Source organism: Artemia franciscana, unplaced genomic scaffold (assembly GCF_032884065.1).
Source record: "Artemia franciscana unplaced genomic scaffold, ASM3288406v1 Scaffold_1353, whole genome shotgun sequence".
NCBI classification, from domain to species: domain Eukaryota; kingdom Metazoa; phylum Arthropoda; class Branchiopoda; order Anostraca; family Artemiidae; genus Artemia; species Artemia franciscana.
Window position 1 is genome coordinate 64,935 of NW_027062800.1, and position 21,207 is coordinate 86,141.

Here is a 21,207-nt window from a genome sequence, read left to right on the forward strand (position 1 = left end):
TTTCCGAGAACGAATGTCTTAAATACCTTTAATGACGTCATCGTCATAAAAAACATGACGACAGCTTACTTCATGACGATATGACGACATGATGACATGACGTCACTCGACAGACATAAAAGACAAACAAATTATTTTTATATCTATAGATAGATTTTATATATATAGATAAGTTGTTTGTCTGTTGACTGACGTCATGTTTGTGTGTCGACCAACGTCATGTTTGTTGACTGACGTCATTATAAGGATTAAGCTGTATGTCGTCAAGAAGTTGTTTGTCGACTGACGTCATTCTTGTCGACTGACTAAATTAACGACCGGGACACCGGGACACAAATGACGACCGGGACACTCAAAGAGAAATTAAAGACTTGGACACCGGGACACAAATAACGACCGGGACACAGGGAATATAAATGACGACCGGGACAGAGGGACACAATTACAACGGGGAAGCCGGGGGGCACAGGGGGGATATATAAATGACAACTGGGACACAGGGAATGTTCGATTAGCAATCACCATCAACAAAGCTCAAGGGCAATACCGGGACATAGGGACACAACTACAAGGGGGAAGCCGGGGGGCACAGGGGTATATATAAATGACGACGGGGACACAGGGAATGTTCGATTAGCAAAGCGATCACCATCAACAAAGCTCAAGGGCACTCATTAGAATAATGAGGTATAGATCAGAATTAGGATTGTTTTTCCCATGGACAATTATATATTGCATGTTCAAGAGTCGGTAAACCTGACAATCTATTTATATGGACAGACAATGGGACAGCGAAGAATGTTGTATATTCGCAAGTTTTACGTAGTTAAAAAATATATATATATATATATATATATATATATATATATATATATATATATATATATATATATATATATATATATATATATATATATATATATATATATATACATATATATATACTAGCTGTTGGGGTGGCGCTTCGCGCCACTCCAAAATATAGTTGGTGGGGCGCTTCGCACCCCCCCAAGCCCCCCCGCGCGCGTAAGTCGTTACGCGCCATATTAGTAACGCGCCATTGTAGTTGTGTCCCTGTGTCCCATCTGTGAATATAGATAGATTTATATATGTGTTTCAAACTACGTAAAAATTGCGAATATACAACATTCTTGGCTTTCCCATTGTCTGTGCATATACAAAGCCGTTTGTACTAATAATGACGTCATATGCAAACGGTCTTTTTAAAAACAAACAAACATGCATACACACAACTCGTTTTTATATAGATAGATAGATAGATAGATACAATACAAATTAACTGCGTAAAACTGGCGAATATACAACATTCTTCGCTGTCCAATTGTCGCTGCATATAAATAGATTGTCAGGTTTACTGACCGTTTAACATGCAACGTACAATTGTCCATGGGAAAAACAATCAGTATTAAGATCTATACCACATTTTTCTAATGATTGACCTAGAGCTTTGTTAATGGTGATTGCAAATGCTAATCGAATTGGGAATTACAATCTTTTAAATTCAAAATGCAGATCCGTTAGAATCATGGGAATGCAAGGAATAAGAACAGCCTCACCCTCAAAAGGCCCTGTCAAGATTGTGGCCTCTATTAGGTTTTCCATTTTTTTTTTTTACGGCAAGTCGCGTGCCATGGCAAAGCTTTGGTGGGTTGATATTTCTTAAAAGTATTATTGGTACGCCTATTTTTAGTTGTAGCACGTGTGGTGGAAACCGTGAAAGATCTATGGAATTTAAAAATTCAGATGGATAATTAACCGCTTCATTTGGTTCCAAAACTGTGTCGACTGACTTGTAAAGGACTGCCTGGTCTCGAATCTTGGTCAAAACAATATTGTTGATTTCGTGGACGTCTATATTTTTGGGTGCGAGAATCGCTCTTTCACTTAGCCATTTATTATTTTTACAATTTTTTAGAATATTCGGAAATACATTTTCAATCAATTCATTTTTGGACGTCACTAAATTACAGAAATCAGCAGGTAGTTGTATACGTCCTGAAATTGAGTCTACTGGGAGCTTTCCGTTTCCAATTGCCAGCAATTGATCTGAAAATGTTTGACCAGAGTCATCGTTTTGCAATCGGACACGCATATTTGTAGTTAATTTTAATATTTTTACGTGTGCCCATAAATTAGAATTTTTCAGGCAACCATTCATTTCGTCTGCAGGAGTTGATCTAGGTATTATAGGTAATGTTTGCCTGAAATCTCCCGCAAGCAATATTAATGTGCTGCCAAAGGGTTTCGAATTCCCTCTCAAATCTTTCAAGCGTTGATCCAGAGCCTCGAGCGATTTTTTGTGTGCCATTGTGCACTCATCCCAAATAATAAGTTTGCATTGCTGCACTACTTTACCCATCCCAGATGATTTGGAAATATTGCACGTGGGAGTTTCTGTAGAATGCGAATTCAGAGGCAATTTCAAAGCGGAATGAGCAGTTCTTCCACCAGGCAGCAATGTTACGGCTATTCCGGACAACGCAATTGCCAACGCTGTATCATTTTTTGATCGAGTTGATGCCAGAATCAGTTTTATCACAAACGTTTTACCAGTACCTCCTGGCGCATCCAAAAAGAAAATTTCTCCAACGTTGTTATTGACACAATGCATTATTGTGTCATAAATGTCTTTTTGTTTTTGACGTTAACTTGGAAATGTTATTTTGTACATACGACAATAGATCACTCGTACTGTAACTTTGTTCACGATCCAATTCTACACATGTCAAAACAGCAGCGATACGGTTAGGTGAAGGCATTCCCAAATCCTGAAGAGGTTTGTTTGCCATATGCACGCACAAATCTTCTATAATAACTAAAGTGTAGTTATAAATTTCTGATGTAAAATCAAAAGTCATATCTGACGTCTCTAACTGTTTTCGATGGAGTATATCTTCGGACATTTTTTACTTATATTTTTCCCATAACTCTGTAGGAGCTGATGGAGAGCAAGTTGTTAAAATGATGCCAAACAATGGGATTTCATGCTTTTTTTTAATTATCCTAAATTTCTTTTCAAAATAAGATTTTATTGTTAAGACTAATCGATATATTAGTCTTTATTAATGAATTAATTAGAAATGGGAATCTTTTCTCAATTGCCAATTTTTTAAAGCGTGTTTTTTTACTTTTTGGTTACAATGGGCCATGATTTGTTCTTTGCTAGGTTTTATATCTTTGCGAGGCCTGTATTCTATATTTATTTAACAAACCTTGTATGAGTTTTTTTTCTTCTTCTTTTTTTGAGTTTTATCACTCTTTGTTGAGTAAATATATAATACAGACCTCACCCTGCTGCCTACAGGGCTCACAGACTTTGCTACATACACTTTGTAGTATGTATACATACATACTACATATACATACATACACTTTTTTGCAACATACACTTTGCTCTATAGGTAAAGAATCCACTAAAGGTGCACTAAACTAGAATTTTACCAAAGTGACCTGTAAGCAAGTGCACTTTATGCATTTTTAGTCCTGTTGGAGAAGGATTTTAGACAGGTAAAAATGGATGTGCTTCTCTAATCACAAAGAAACAATATGAAATCATTAGAATCTTACTATATGCATTAATATGCACTTTATACAGCTTGTGACAAAACTAAACATTTACCAAGTATTTTGGAGGGTCAATGTTCCTATTACCTGAACAATTGTTTAGGGTAATGAAACTATTGTTAATAGAATGCATTTTGACTTTTGGAACATCTTTCCTCTCTTGCAAATTTACCGCAAACTCACTGTTATGGAGTTATTCCGGCCCAAATATCCTGTATTTATGCATATAGAATTGTAATCATTTCTGTTTTTGTTGATTGGATATTTCAAATCACAAATCTGTAATAGTTTAGAAACAAATTTGGGCTATGTATTTGCACTTCAGGGGGGTGGGGGTAAAGCATAGCATATATTAAATATGTAAACTAACCATTGCTGTAGGCTATTGAATATATGCCCCCTAATGTGCAACTATATAATAACTCCATAATGGTGAGTTAGTGGTAGTTTTGCAGTCAAAATGCATCTATTAACAATAGTTTCATGACCCTAAGCGATTGTTCAGGTAGTAGGAACATTGACTTTTTGGAGTACCTACCTCTACTCCTTCTCTCTCTCTACAGGGCAGTGATCTTTTAAAATTGAAAGTTTATGATGAAAGTTGTATTTATTCCTAAGCTATCCACTTTCAATTACTGAAAAAAGACCCTATAGAATTTTCCCTGGACTTTTGTCAAATGATGTATTACTGCATAGGAAGAATGGGATCAGGGTGCCTAATCTCAAGCTAGTTGTGCCACAATACAATTAGATTAGGCTATCTAGATTTCTTCAAACCTTCTATAATGTCACGTTTTTTCCCAGAGGACTCAACTATTCCTGGTATAAAATATCTTAGGGATAATTTCAATTACTATGACGATCTGCAAAATACGTTGCTAGTATTTAAAATTTCTTGCGTTTGGCTCATGTTCAAAATATGTGTTGTGGCTGTGCGCGTCAGAAAGCTCATAAAAAGAAAGAGTTTTTGTTGCAAAGGAGATCTACTACTACTTCAACCAATAAGCCTACTAATGCTACTACTACTCACAACTCTCACAACGTCAAGTCGAAGGTGGTCAACATAGTTGCACACCCACGTTCTCCGCTCCAATCTTTTTAGTTAATCGAGTTTAATTATTATAGGTTACAGATAATGCAAAAAGTCTACGGGTCTATGTGAAAAAGAAGTTTGTATTTTATTGAGCATAAGTTTCAACCGTTCACGTAAAAATATAATACTCCGGAAGTTGAGGGTTGTATTTAATAATCAGCACAAAGGGCAATTTTTCATTTTTTTTTGTTTTTTAGAGTCGTAGATTTACTTTGTAAACTGGTCCAATTTGGAATTTCTCGTTATCGTCTTTAGATACGGACTCACTGGAAAAAGTATAAACAAAGGATAAGGAAATTCATCAATCAAGAGACAAAGAGCCACTATCGAAAGAGCCCAGAGAACTATAATGATATGAACAGGGAAGTGGTGTTCAAAATTATCAGGCTACTTGTTTATTACGGTTGCAGTGGAAGCTAAAACCTAGTAAAGAACAAATCACGGCCCATTGTAACCAAAAAGTAAAAAAACACGCTTTAAAAAATTGGCAATAGAGAAAAGATTCCCATTTCTAATTAATTCATTAATAGAGACTAATATATCGATTAGTCTTAACAATAAAATCTTATTTTGAAAAGAAATTTAGGATAATTAAAAAAAAAGCATGAAATCCCAAAAATTGCAGTCAAATCGAAACAAAATGTATATCACAGAAATCCCTACTCCAAAAACCTTATACAAGGAAACTCACAGGTTTTTCTAGTTCGAAAACCCTCTCGTCATTCTCTAAAAGTTTCAATTTCAGCTCTTAGCCGTTCCCTAGATACTGCAGATTTGATCTTTTGATAACCTGAATGCAAAAAGTGTCTTTGGTTCTTTTCAACACCCCCCCCCCCTCAACGATCTGAGAGTATTTCAATCTAATACCCTTAGTTATGCCTTATATATGGCAGTTCCGCCTTTTTGATAACCTGGATGGACATAATGTCTTTTGATTTTTCTATTCAAAGACTATTAGAAAATTCTAAAGAAAAAGCTTTGCACGCGATTTAGCTATTTTGTGTTGAATCCTTTTCAAATTAAATTAAAAAAAAAGAAGCTTTTTTTAACTGAAAGAAAAGAGCGACATTAAAACTTAAAACGAACGAAAATTTACCCCGTATATGAAAGGGACTTTTCCCTCTTCAACGCCCTGCTCTTCGCGCTAAAGTTTGACTCTTTCTCTCAACTCTACTTTTTAAAATAGTAAAACTTTAGCGTAAAGAGCAGGGCGTTGAAGAGGGAAAAAAAAACAATTTTGATCCGATGACTTTGGGAAAAAAAATGAGCGTGGGAGAGGGCCTAGGTGCCCTCCAATTTTTTCGGTCACTTAAAAAGGGCACTAGAACTTTTCATTTCCGTTCAAATGAGCCCTCTCTCAAAATTCTAGGACCACTGGGTCGATAGGAAAAAGAAAAAAAAAAAACAAACAAATAAACACGCATCCGTGATTTGTCTTCTGGCAAAAAATACAAAATTCAACCTTTCTGTAGATAGCAGCTTGGAACTTGTACTGTAGGTTTCTCTGATATGATGAATCTTATGGTGTGATTTTCGTTAGGATTCTATGACTTTTAGGGGGTGCATCTCCCTTTTTTCTAAAGTAGGGCAAATTTTCTCCGGCTCGTAACATTTGATGGGTAACGCTAAACTTGATGAAACTTATATATTTAAAATCAGCATTAAAATGCGATTCTTTTGATGTAACTATGAGTATCAAAATTTAGTTTTTTAGAGTCTTGGTTGCTATTGAGCCGGGTCGCTCCTTACTACGGTTCGTTACCACGAACTGTTTGATTATGACAATTCCATACTACAATAAAACAAGCTAACTTAGAGGTTGCATATTTGTTTCAAGGAAAAACCATTTTAAATTCGCAATTTCAATCTATACCTCCTAAAAACGTTATATATTTTGAATAAACATCAAAAAAGATTCTATATTTGACTTATATAGTTATAATAAAAGGTAGTTAGGCCTTTAAAGGCAGGGGGCAATGATTAAGTCCCGTTTTTCGTTTTTTCTTTGTTTAAAACGGCTAGTAAGTCGTTTTTCCAAATGACTTCCCAATGGAACGAAAATTGATTACCTTCTTTGGGGTAAAGCCAATTTAAGGGGCCAAATTCAAGGAACCATTGAAGCCAAAAAGAGCCAAAAGTTCAAGCTCGAGGAGCCACTGGCAATGATTATATGTAAAAATTTGTATGCGATAAATGAACTAATTATAGATTTTGTGTAACTGGCAGTAACAGTAAAAAACGATAGTAATAACTTTTTGCACACGACATGACTCACTAAGAGAAGCTTGAGGAAAATAAAACAAAACGTTGGTTTAACTAACGGTATATTTATTCTGCATGGATTATACTAGTTAATGAGTTTTATTTTATGTTTACACTTTTTTTTTTTTTTTTCTTATTTTTTTTTTCTTTAGACTCTAATCCTCTATTCTTTGAAGTAATTTAAAAAAATTGTTTTCCAAAAGAGGAGTTTTTCAGAAGACAAAGACCTATATTAAGACTTAGGACAAACAGAAATAAAGTCACATAATATCTCAAACTTGAATGAATAAAAATTACTATTAATAAATTTATTAAGTTCAAAACAAAGAGAAAATATAATCTATAATCAAGTTGAATTTGAAAAGAATATACATTACCGCAAACAAGAGTAGGCAAACCAACATTTTAAACCCTCCAAACCATTGTAATAACTTTTCCTAACTTTTCACACATTAAAGTAAATAATTGCTCTGACTGATCGTTGGAGTAATCAGTGGATAAATACACACTAATATAAAAACAGGAGTTCACTTTTACGCACATTTTGCGGGCAGACCCGCTATTCTTTACCCCGAGCCCAGCCCTAATCTGCAAATACATAGCCCAATTATACATTTCCCATCTGTTCTTTCACTTTCGGTATTAACGGTATCATATGCTTCCGGTATTAACGAAAATTTGAAATTGAAAACCTAAATCAGAAACACGTAATTTTCTTTTCTTTCATTCCAATCCATCCTGGGGAATCCAACCTCTTTACCACCCACAGAGGCCCATCAGCAAGTTTTTAACCAGGAATTTTTGTTCAAATTTCGTTCACCCCTCCCACACATGCTCCTTATTAGGCACGTACCAAGGAATGCTTTTAGGGAGGAGGAGGATAATAAAAGAATATCGGAGGGGCGATAATTAAAAAAAGTTTAATAAAAGAATTTGCTTACTGTAAGAAATATTAGGAGTAATGGTTTTTCTATCCATTACTGTTATAGCAGTAACAGTAACAATATATAACATATACTGATTACTGTTATAGCACAGAAATGAGTCATCCTGAACAAAACTGGAAGTTGGAATCCCTTGAGGAGCTTTCTTCTCTTCTAATACAGAATTGACGTATTTCCCAATTGGTCATCGACTAAATTTGTGCAAAATAGTGAATGAATTTTCAAATTCGACACCTATTAGAAACGATTCATAGATGTCCGTATTTTTAATTCTATCGCATCTAAAATATAAGGAGAAACCTGTGACATTAGCTCGCAGGGCAACCGCGTTGACATCAGCTCGTACTGAAATGTGACGCATATAAAACAGTGGATAAGCAAACTTGTAAAACTACGGCTTATTTATCTTTTTTTAGGTGAAGTTCGTTGAGCGCCGTTAGTGCCGCCAAGTTTTGTCAAACGACCAATTATTACTACTATTACTACTACTAATAGCTCACTTCAGCACCAAGCCGCCTGAGGCAAACACAGCTACGCACGCTCCTCCTCCAACCTAATCTATAAAGGCCTTCCTCTTTACACCCTCCCAAGAAGTTCCCATTTCCTTTAAATCTTTATTTATGACATCCTTCCAACCCAGACGAGGACGACCTGCTGTCCGTGCAGCCCCAGATGGTTGGCCAAAAAGGACAATTCTCGGCAATCTGTCAGCCTTCATCCGCAGAACGTAGCCTAGCCATGTCAACCTTTCTTTCATCATAGCCCCAGGAAGCAGGATTGAACCAGATTTTTCGTACAACCTACTGTTTGAAATACGGTCAGTCAGCCGGGTACCCAGAACAATCCGTAGGCAATTTCTCTGGAAAACATCTAGTAAATTTTCATCTGCTTTTCGGAGCGCCCATGCTTCGGAGCCATATCTGACCACTGTCAAGCCTTAATAAGATGGTTTTATTTTAAACACTGCGTTTCTTAAATACAGAAGCGGGTAGATATAGTAATTTCCATTAACTGGAGCCCTTAAACAGTTCGCTATGATTTTTCAGTGCCCTGCTACCAGCGGAGGAAAAAAAGAGGACACGTTGGTGCTTCCCATGCAAGAAAAGTGATCTTCCTTGTTGTTCAAGCCAGTGGACTGAAAACTTCATATATAGGATTTCAGCTTAGGCGATTCCAATGGTGTACTTTTACTTCGATCCAACTTGGTTTCAAAATAATTAATTTCCAGTTACCATTGGTCAAGCTCAGTCTTTTACTAGGTTGCAGCTACCATAACAGCCACGATTAGTTCAGAACCACACTATCCAGGTACACTCTGATAGGCTACCTACTTCAACCTGGACGTCGAAGAGAAAAAAATCTGTGAAAGATATACAATAAAAAAATAAGCTAACCTGTAACAATCCTTCGACCTGAGCCGGACCTATAATAACTTGGGTCAATAGCAATCGACTTGACAGGGCGGTCCATGATTATGACAACAGAATTATCTACCGCAACTAGACCAGTCACAGCAACCTAAAATATAAACTTTTTTGTTAGATACACTTTTGGCAATGCTGCAACGGAACTACAAGAGGGTTTGGTTACACAAAGAATAAAAATCTCCTTTTCTTCTGCAGAGAATTAGATTTAAATAGAGATTTAACGAACTGTTTGAGATTTAGAGACAAGTTACTCTTTTCAAATAAATATTTCCTTTTAATTATACACGAAAAAATTTCTGTTACTTGTAATCTATGATTAATTCATAAATAATATAAATACTCAAATGTATAAATAAAAATTTATTGGACTTGAGCCTTAGCTAATGTCTCTGGCTTCATTAGTGTCTTTGGAGTAACCAGCAGGTTATTATTTATTTTAAATCCTGACCGGCATTAAACCTCTTATTTTCCTTTTTGAATCAATCTATTGATTCATAGAATTTTGTTAGAGCTCATACCATATGATCTCTTGGCTCTTAGCCCTTCTCGCCTCGTCACAAGTGCCATATGAGCTCTTAGCTCTTGTTTTATTTAATTGCAGAAAAAGCCAAGACAGATAGTCCAATCGAGTGAGAAGCAAACATGGCATTAATTCCCCCCTTATTAGGATTGTATAAAAAGGAGGTTAGTTCATTTGTTAATAGATATTTCTAACTATTATCCGTCCATACTTCATTGCTAGGGCAGTAGAACCAAAGTAGATAGTCATAGAGCTAAGAGAGTGATAGAACCTAAGTTTTCCAAGCGTTTGATTAATTTGGCTTGGGTAAACGGCGATAGTATGCGGGTGCCTCTCTCATTGGACCAACATTTGTTTGTTATCTTTTAGCAAGACACGCCTGCCTAGAGTCTCAGACAGGTTAACCCAGAATTTAAAATTGACATGGGACCATTAGATTGCCTGGAATGAGAGGTAAACAAGGGACACTTACTATGGTCTAAGGCAGGCTGAACCAAGAATTTAGAATTGAAACATGAGACTGTTAATTTCGCCTAGAATCAGAGGCAAACAAGCGTCTAAAGTCAAAATGGGGCCAGTCTGCAATGAGCGTCAGGCAAGGCAATTGGTCCAATTTAAAAACTTAGGCATTTTCTAGACTAATAAACAAATTTAATTCAATGTTAGTTGAACAACAAGTTTACTGAAACTGCAAAGGGGAATAAGAGTCCAAAGGCAACGAGGGCCTCCTATCTGCCTTTAAATGTTATTATAAGCTAAGACAGTTGGGATTGATTCACTGCGTAAAATAAGGCTCTTTAATTGTCCGAATCTAAGACATCTATATGGCACCCTTTGAAACTAGTAGTTGACAAATCTCCAAATAGCCTTCCGAAGCAGCAATTTGTAAGGCTGTCCTATTTTCCCAGTCTAAGGCATCTACAGTGGCACCTTTTGAAACTAGTAGTTGACAAATCTCCAAATTGGCATTGAAAGCAGCAAAATGTAAGGCTGTCCTATTTTCCAAGTCTAAGGCATCTACAGTGGCACCTTTTGAAACTAGTAGTTGGCAAATCTCCAAATTGCCATTGATAGCAGCAAAATGTAAGGCTGTCCTATTTGCCGAGTTTAAGGCATCTACAGTGGCCCCTTTTGAAACTAGTAGTTGACAAATCTTCAAATTGTCTTCCGAAGCAGCAATATGTAAGGCTGTCCAGTTTTCCAAGGTTAAGGCATCTACAGTGGCACCTTTTGAAAGTAGTAGTTGGCAAATCTCCAAACTGCCATTGGAAGCAGCAAAATGTAAGGCTGTCCTATTTTCCGAGTCTAAGGCATCTACAGTGGCACCTTTTGAAACTAGTACTTGACAAATCTCCAAATAGCCTCCCGAACCAGCAAGTTGTAAGGCTGTCCAGTTTTCCAAGTCTAAGGCATCTACAGTGGCACCTTTTGAAAGTAGTAGTTGACAAATCTCCAAATTGCCTTTGAAAGCAGCAAAATGCAAGGCTGTCCTATTTTCTGAGTCTAAGGCATCTACAGTGGCACCTTTTGAAACTAGTAGTTGACAAATCTCCAAATAGCCTTGTCTAGCAGCAACATGCAAGGCGGTCCCATATTTCGAGTGTAAGGCATCTACAGTGGCACCTTTTGAAACTAGTAGTTGGCAAATCTCCAAATTGCCTTCCAAAGCAGCAACATGTAAGACTGTCCTATTTTCTGAGTCTAAGGCATCTACAATGGCACCTTTTGAAACTAGTAGTTGACAAATCTCCAAATTGCCTTCTATAGCAGCAACATGTAAGATGGAGTTTAAGGCATCTACAGTGGTCCCTTTTGAGACTAGTAGTTGACAAATCTTCAAATTTCCTCCCAAAGCAGCAGCATGTAAGGCCGTCCAGTTTTTTAAGTCTAAGGCATCTACAGTGGCACCTTTTGAAAGTAGTAGTTGACAAATCTCCAAATTGCCTTTGAAAGCAGCAACATATAAGGCTGTCCAGTTTCCCAAGTCTAAGACATCTACAGTGGCACCTTTTGAAAGTAGTAGTTTACAAATCTCCAAATTGCCTTTGAAAGCAGCAAAATGTAAGGCTGTCCTATTTTCTGAGTCTGAGGCATCTACAGTGGCACCACTTGAAACTAGTACTTGACCAATCTCCAAATTGCCTTGTCTAGCAGCAACATGCAAGGCGGTACATTTTGCTGGTTTTCCAGAGGGGAAGCGCAGGTTCCAAACTCTATTGGGGTGAAAATAAATTCCGTTGCATTCTAAGAGATTTTCAATAATTGGTGATGTTGGTCTCTCGTCACTATATGAATATGTAGGCGACAAATCCTTGATAAATACAGCATTTCGATCCATTGGACATGAGGTGTTTACTTGTAGCCATTTCTTAATGCAATAGCCACAAAATATATGCTTACATTTTAAAGTCCAAAGAGGATCCTTCAGTTCATTTAAACAAATCGGACAAAAGAGACTTCTTTCCATACTCTTCGATACTACTTATGAAATTAGCTTTTGATACTGAGGTGACTTGTTTTAAAGCGTATTTTTATATTAGCTCATGAATTTCTTTTTCTTTTTTTTTAGTTTTTTTCTTTTTTTAGTTTTTTAGCTTTTTAGTTTTTTTTTTTTTTTTTCTTTTTTGTTTTTTAGTTTTTTCCCTTTTTTAATTTTTTTTCTTTTTTTAGTTTTCTTTTTCTCCTTTTTTTTCAGACGTCATATGCGGACAAACAAACACACATATGTGGACAAACAACTTATTTTTATATATATAGATAGATTGCTTAAAATGTAGAAAACTGGTGATTGCACAAATATTTCTATATATTTTGACAATGGAATTAGCTTTATTAGTTGTTTTTTTTTCTTCTTTTTTTTTTAGCTAATCAGTTCAAATTTGAAAAACATTGGAAACATTCTGTTGTCATAATCATGGACCGCCCTGTCATGTCGATTGCTATTGACCCAAGTTATTATAGGTCCGGCTCAGGTCGAAGGATTGTTACAGGTTAGCTTATTTTTTTATTGTATATCTTTCACAGATTTTTTTCTCTTCGACATCGAGGTTGAAGTAGGTAGCCTATCCGAGTGTACCCGGATAGTGTGGTTCTGAACTAATCGTGGCTGTTATGGTAGCTGCAACCTAGTAAAAGACTGAGCTTGGCCAATGGTAACTGGAAATTAATTATTTTGAAACCAAGTTGGATCGAAGTAAAAGTACACCATTGGAATCGCCTAAGCTGAAATCCTATATATGAAGTTTTCAGTCCACTGGCTTGAACAACAAGGAAGATCACTTTTCTTGCATGGGAAGCACCTACGTGTCCTCTTTTTTTCCTCCGCTGGTAGCAGGGCACTGAAAAATCATAGCGAATTAAGGCTTGACAGTGGTCAGATATGGCTCCGAAGCATGGGCGCTCCGAAAAGCAGATGAAAATTTACTAGATGTTTTCCAGAGAAATTGCCTACGGATTGTTCTGGGTACCCGGCTGACTGACCGTATTTCAAACAGTAGGTTGTACGAAAAATCTGGTTCAATCCCGCTTCCTGGGGCTATGATGAAAGAAAGGTTGACATGGCTAGGCTACGTTCTGCGGATGAAGGCTGACAGATTGCCGAAAATTGTCCTTTTCGGCCAACCGTCTGGGGCTACACGGACAGCAGGTCGTCCTCGTCTGGGTTGGAAGGGTGTCATAAATAAAGATTTAAAGGAAATGGGAACTTCTTGGGAGGGTGTAAAGAGGAAGGCCTTTTTTAGATTAGGTCGGAGGAGGAGCGTGCGTAGCTGTGTTTGCCTCAGGCGGCTTGGTGCTGAAGTGAGTAGTAGTAATAGTAGCAGTAATAGTAGTAATAATTGGTCGTTTGACAAAACTTGGCGGCACTAACGGCGCTCAACGAACTTCACCTAAAAAAAGATAAATAAGCCGTAGTTTTACACGTTTGCTTATCCACTGTTTTATATGCATCACATTTCAGTACGAGCTGATGTCAACGCGGTTGCCCTACGAGCTAATGTCACAGGTTTCTCCTTATATTTTAGATGCGATAGAATTAAAAATACGGACATCTATGAATCGTTTCTAATAGGTGTCGAATTTGAAAATTCATTCACTATATTGTACAAATTTAGTCGATGACCAATTTGGAAATACGTCAATTCTGTATTAAAAGAAAAGAAAGCTCCTAAAGGGATTCCAACTTCCAGTTTTGTTCAGGGTGACTAATTTCTGTGCTATAACAGTAATCAGTATATGTTATATATTGTTACTGTTACTGCTATAACAGTAATCCTAATATTTCTTACAGTAAGCAAATTCTTTTATGAAACTTTTTTTAATTATCGCCCCTCCGATATTCTTTTATTATCCTCCTCCTCCCTAAAAGCATTCCTTGGTACGTGCCTAATAAGGAGCCTGTTTGGGAGGGGTGAACGAAATTTGAACAAAAATTCCTGGTTAAAAACTTGCTGATGAGCCTCTGTGGGTGGTAAAGAGGTTGGATTCCCCAGGATGGATTGGAATGAAAGAAAAGAAAATTACCTGTTTCTGATTTAGGTTTTCAACTTCAAATTTTCGTTACCGGAAGCATATGATACCGTTAATACCTAAAGTGAAAGAACAGATGGGAAATGTATAATTGGGCTATGTATTTGCAGATTAGGGCTGGGCTCGGGGTAAAGAATAGCGGGTCTGCCCGCAAAATGTGCGTAAGAGTGAACTCCTGTGTTTATATTAGTGTGTATTTATCCACGGATTACTCCAATGATCAGTCATAGCAATTATTTACTTTAATGTGTGAAAAGTTAGGAAAAGTTATTACAATGGTTTGGAGGGTTTAAAATGTTGGTTTGCCTACTCTTGTTTGCGGTAATGTATATTCTTTTCAAATTCAACTTGATTATAGATTATATTTTCTCTTTGTTTTGAACTTAATAAATTTATTAATAGTAATTTTTATTCATTCAAGTTTGAGATATTATGTGACTTTATTTCTGTTTGTCCTAAGTCTTAATATAGGTCTTTGTCTTCTGAAAAACTCCTCTTTTGGAAAACAATTTCTTTAAATTGCTTCAAAGAATAGAGAATTAGAGTCTAAAGAAAAAAAAAAGAAAAAAATAAATAAATAAAGTGTAAATATAAAATAAAACTCATTAACTAGTATAATCCATGCAGAATAAATATATTGTTAGTTAAACCAACGTTTTGTTTTATTTTCCTCAAGCTTCTCTTAGTGAGTCATGTCGTGTGCAAAAAGTTATTACGATCGTTTTTTACTGTTACTGCCAGTTACACAAAATCTACAATTAGTTCATTTATCGCATACAAATTTTTACATATAATCATTTTCAGTGGCTCCTCGAGCTTGAGCTTTTGGCTCTTTTTGGCTTCAATGGCTCCTTGAATTTGGCCCCTTAAATTGTCTTTACCCCAAAGAAGGTAATCAATTGTCGTTCCATTGGGAAGTCATTTGGAAAAACGACTTACTAGCCGTTTTAAACAAAGAAAAAACGAAAAACGAGACTTAATCTTTGCCCCCTGCCTTTAAAGGCCTAACTACCTTTTATTATAACTATATAAGTCAAATATAGAATCTTTTTTGATGTTTATTCAAAATATATAACGTTTTTAGGAGGTATAGATTGAAATTGCGAATTTAAAATGGTTTATCCTTGAAACAAATATGCAACCTCTAAGTTAGGTTGTTTATTGTAGTATGGAATTGTCATAATCAAACAGTTCGTGGTAACGAACCGTAGTCATGAGCGACCCGGCTCAATAGCAACCAAGACTCTAAAAAACAAAATTTTGATACTAATAGTTACATCAAAAGAATCGCATTTTAATGCTGATTTTAAATATATAAGTTTCATCAAGTTTAGCGTTACCCATCAAATGTTACGAGCCGGAGAAAATTTGCCCTACTTTAGAAAAAAGGGAGAAACACCCCCTAAAAGTCATAGAATCTTAACGAAAATCACACCATCAGACTCATCATATCAGGGAAACCTACTGTACAAGTTCCAAGCTCCTATCTACAGAAAGGTGGAATTTTGTATTTTTTGCCAGAAGACAAATCACGGATGCGTGTTTATTTGTTTGTTTGTTTGTTTTTTTTCTTTTTCCCAGGGTTGATCGTATCGACCCATTGGTCCTAGAATTTTGAGAGAAGGCTCATTTGAACGAAAATGAAAAGTTCTAATGCTCTTTTTAAGTGACCAAAAAATTGGAGGGCACCTAGGCCCTCTCCCACGCTCATTTTTTCCAAATGTCATCGGATCAAAATTGTTTTTTTCCCTCTTCAACGCCCTGCTCTTTACGCTAAAGTTTTACTGTTTTAAAAAGTAGAGTTGAGAGAAAGAGTCAAACTTTAGCGCAAAGAGCAGGGCGATGAAGAGGGAAAAGCCCCTTTCATATACGGGGTAAATTTTCGTTCGTTTTATGTTTTAATGTCGCTCTTTTCTTTCAGTTAAAAAACTTTTCTTTTTAATTTAATTTGAAAAGGATTCAACACAAAATAGCTAAATCGCGTGCAAAGCTTTTTATTTAGAATTTTCTAATAGTCTTTGAATAGAAAAATCAAAAGACATTTTGTCCATCCAGGTTATCAAAAAGGCGGAACTGCCATATATAAGGCATAACTAAGGGTATTAGATTGAAATACTCTCAGATCGTTGAGGGAGGGGGTGTTGAAAAGAACCAAAGACACTTTTTGCATTCAGGTTATCAAAAGATCAAATCTGCAGTATCTAGGGAACGGCTAAGAGCTGAAATTGAAACTTTTAGAGAATAACGAGAGGGTTTTCGAACTAGAAAAACCTGTGAGTTTCCTTGTATAAGGTTTTTGGAGTAGGGATTTCTATGGTATACATTTTGTTTCGATTTGACTTCAATTTCTGGGATTTCATGCTTTTTTTTTAATTATCCTAAATTTCTTTTCAAAATAAGATTTTATTGTTAAGACTAATCGATATATTAGTCTTTATTAATGAATTAATTAGAAATGGGAATCTTTTCTCAATTGCCAATTTTTTAAAGCGTGTTTTTTTACTTTTTGGTTACTATGGGCCATGATTTGTTCTTTGCTAGGTTTTATCTTCCACTGCAACCGTAATAAACAAGTAGCCTGATAATTTTGAACACCACTTCCCTGTTCATATCATTATAGTTCTCTGGGCTCTTTCGATAGTGGCTCTTTGTCTCTTGATTGATGAATTTCCTTATCCTTTGTTTATACTTTTTCCAGTGAGTCCGTATCTAAAGACGATAACGAGAAATTCCAAATTGGACCAGTTTACAAAGTATATCTACTACTCTAAAAAACAAAAAAAAAATGAAAAATTGCTCTTTGTGCTGATTATTAAATACAACCCTCAACTTCCGGAGTATTATATTTTAACGTGAACGGTTGAAACTTATGCTCAATAAAATATAAACTTCTTTTTCACATAGACCCGTAGACTTTTTGCATTATCTGTAACCTATAATAATTAAACTCGATTAACTAAAAAGATTGGAGCGGAGAACGTGGGTGTGCAACTATGTTGACCACCTTCGACTTGACGTTGTGAGAGTTGTGAGTAGTAGTAGCATTAGTAGGCTTATTGGTTGAAGTAGTAGTAGATCTCCTTTGCAACAAAAACTCTTTCTTTTTATGAGCTTTCTGACGCGCACAGCCACAACACCTATTTTGAACATGAGCCAAACGCAAAAAATTTTAAATACTAGCAACGTATTTTGCAGATCAAAAGGGAGACTCGTCATAGTAATTGAAATTATCCCTAAGATATTTTATACCAGGAATAGTTGAGTCCTCTGGGAAAAAATGTGACATTATAGAAGGTTTGAAGAAATCTAGATAGCCTAGCCTAATTGTATTGTGGCACAATTAGCTTGAGATTAGGCACCCTGATCCAATTCTTCCTATGCAGTAATACATCATTTGACACAAGTCCAGGGAAAATTCTATAGGGTCTTTTTTCAGTAATTGAAAGTGGATAGCTTAGGAATAAATACAACTTTCATCATAAACTTTCAATTTTGAAAGATCACTGCCCTGTAGAGAGAGAGAAGGAGTAGAGGTAGGTACTGCAAAAGGTCAATGTTCCTACTACCTGAACAATCGCTTAGGGTCATGAAACCATTGTTAATAGATGCATTTTGACTGCAAAACTACCACTAACTCACCATTATGGAGTTATTATGTAGTTGCACATTAGGGGGCATATAGGCTATTCAATACAGCAATGGTTAGTTTACATATTTAATATATGCTATGCTTTACCCCCACCCCCCTGATGTGCAAATACATAGCCCAAATTTGTTTCTAATCTATTACAGATTTGTGATTTGAAATATCCAATCAACAAAAACAGAAATGATTACAATTCTATATGCGTAAATACAGGATATTTGGGCCAGAATAACTCCATAATGGTGAGTTTGTGGTAAATTTGCAAGAGAGGAAAGATGTTCCAAAAGTCAAAATGCATCTATTAACAATAGTTTCAGGTAATAGAAACATTGACCCTCCAAAATACTTGGTAAATGTTTAGTTTTGTCACAAGCTGTATAAAGTGCATATTAATGCATATAGTAAGATTCTAATGATTTCATATTTTTTTTTGTCATTAGAGAAGCACATCCATTTTTACCTGTCTAAAATCCTTCTCCAACAGGACTAAAAATGCATAAAGTGCACTTGCTTACAGGTCACTTTGGTAAAATTCTAGTTTAGTGCACCTTTAGTGGATTCTTTACCTATAGAGCAAAGTCTATGTCGCAAAAAAGTGTATGTATGTATATGTAGTATATGTAGTATGTATGTATACATACTACAAAGTGTATGTAGCAAAGTCCGTGAGCCCTGTAGGCAGCAGGGTGAGGTCTGTATTATATATTTACTCAACAAAGAGTGATAAAACTCAAAAAAAGAAGAAGAAAAAAAACTCATACAAGGTTTGTTAAATAAATATAGAATACAGGCCTCGCAAAGATATAAAACCTAGCAAAGAACAAATCATGGCCCATTGTAACCAAAAAGTAAAAAAACACGCTTTAAAAAATTGGCAATTGAGAAAAGATTCCCATTTCTAATTAATTCATTAATAAAGACTAATATATCGATTAGTCTTAACAATAAAATCTTATTTTGAAAAGAAATTTAGGATAATTAAAAAAAGCATGAAATCCCATTGTTTGGCATCATTTTAACAACTTGCTCTCCATCAGCTCCTACAGAGTTATGGGAAAAATATAAGTAAAAAATGTCCGAAGATATACTCCATCGAAAACAGTTAGAGACGTCAGATATGACTTTTGATTTTACATCAGAAATTTATAACTACACTTTAGTTATTATAGAAGATTTGTGCGTGCGTATGGCAAACAAACCTCTTCAGGATTTGGGAATGCCTTCACCTAACCGTATCGCTGCTGTTTTGACATGTGTAGAATTGGATCGTGAACAAAGTTACAGTACGAGTGATCTATTGTCGTATGTACAAAATAACATTTCCAAGTTAACGTCAAAAACAAAAAGACATTTATGACACAATAATGCATTGTGTCGATAACAACGTTGGAGAAATTTTCTTTTTGGATGCGCCAGGAGGTACTGGTAAAACGTTTGTGATAAAACTGATTCTGGCATCAACTCGATCAAAAAATGATACAGCGTTGGCAATTGCGTTGTCCGGAATAGCCGTAACATTGCTGCCTGGTGGAAGAACTGCTCATTCCGCTTTGAAATTGCCTCTGAATTCGCATTCTACAGAAACTCCCACGTGCAATATTTCCAAATCATCTGGGATGGGTAAAGTAGTGCAGCAATGCAAACTTATTATTTGGGATGAGTGCACAATGGCACACAAAAAATCGCTCGAGGCTCTGGATCAACGCTTGAAAGATTTGAGAGGGAATTCGAAACCCTTTGGCAGCACATTAATATTGCTTGCGGGAGATTTCAGGCAAACATTACCTATAATACCTAGATCAACTCCTGCAGACGAAATGAATGGTTGCCTGAAAAATTCTAATTTATGGGCACACGTAAAAATATTAAAATTAACTACAAATATGCGTGTCCGATTGCAAAACGATGACTCTGGTCAAACATTTTCAGATCAATTGCTGGCAATTGGAAACGGAAAGCTCCCAGTAGACTCAATTTCAGGACGTATACAACTACCTGCTGATTTCTGTAATTTAGTGACGTCCAAAAATGAATTGATTGAAAATGTATTTCCGAATATTCTAAAAAATTGTAAAAATAATAAATGGCTAAGTGAAAGAGCGATTCTCGCACCCAAAAATATAGACGTCCACGAAATCAACAATATTGTTTTGACCAAGATTCGAGACCAGGCAGTCCTTTACAAGTCAGTCGACACAGTTTTGGAACCAAATGAAGCGGTTAATTATCCATCTGAATTTTTAAATTCCATAGATCTTTCACGGTTTCCACCACACGTGCTACAACTAAAAATAGGCGTACCAATAATACTTTTAAGAAATATCAACCCACCAAAGCTTTGCCATGGCACGCGACTTGCCGTAAAAAAAAAATGGAAAACCTAATAGAGGCCACAATCTTGACAGGGCCTTTTGAGGGTGAGGCTGTTCTTATTCCTCGCATTCCCATGATTCTAACGGATCTGCATTTTCAATTTAAAAGATTGTAATTCCCAATTCGATTAGCATTTGCAATCACCATTAACAAAGCTCAAGGTCAATCATTAGAAAAATGTGGTATAGATCTTAATACTGATTGTTTTTCCCATGGACAATTGTACGTTGCATGTTAAACGGTCGGTAAACCTGACAATCTATTTATATGCAGCGACAATTGGACAGCGAAGAATGTTGTATATTCGCCAGTTTTACGCAGTTAATTTGTATTGTATCTATCTATCTATCTATCTATATAAAAACGAGTTGTGTGTATGCATGTTTGTTTGTTTGTAAAAAGACCGTTTGCATATGACGTCATTATTAGTACAAACGGCTTTGTATATGCACAGACAATGGGAAAGCCAAGAATGTTGTATATTCGCAATTTTTACGTAGTTTGAAACACATATATAAATCTATCTATATTCACAGATGGGACACAGGGACACAACTACAATGGCGCGTTACTAATATGGCGCGTAACAACTTACGCGCGCGGGGGGGCTTGGGGGGGTGCGAAGCGCCCCACCAACTATATTTTGGAGTGGCGCGAAGCGCCACCCCAACAGCTAGTATATATATATGTATATATATATATATATATATATATATATATATATATATATATATATATATATATATATATATATATATATATATATATATATATATATATATATATACTACGTAAAACTTGCGAATATACAACATTCTTCGCTGTCCCAT

The 21,207-nt window shown here is 35.9% G+C and overlaps 2 protein-coding genes across 3 annotated transcripts in view; both read right to left on the reverse strand.

Annotated features, from left to right (window-relative positions):
* Positions 1-4,499, reverse strand: part of LOC136042483 (monocarboxylate transporter 14-like) — a 66,659-nt gene extending 62,160 nt beyond the window's left edge. For both annotated transcript variants that reach the window (XM_065727441.1, XM_065727453.1), the window contains exon 1: positions 4,363-4,499. The gene's annotated coding sequence lies outside the window, so the exon portion shown is untranslated. The remainder of the gene's footprint in view (positions 1-4,362) is intronic.
* A 6,152-nt stretch (positions 4,500-10,651) lies between these two features.
* LOC136042481 (ankyrin repeat domain-containing protein 50-like) lies at positions 10,652-12,298 on the reverse strand. Its single transcript, XM_065727440.1, has one exon. It carries the CDS (start codon positions 12,296-12,298, stop codon positions 10,652-10,654), a length of 1,647 nt encoding a protein of 548 aa, XP_065583512.1.
* Between the last annotated feature and the right edge of the window lie 8,909 nt (positions 12,299-21,207).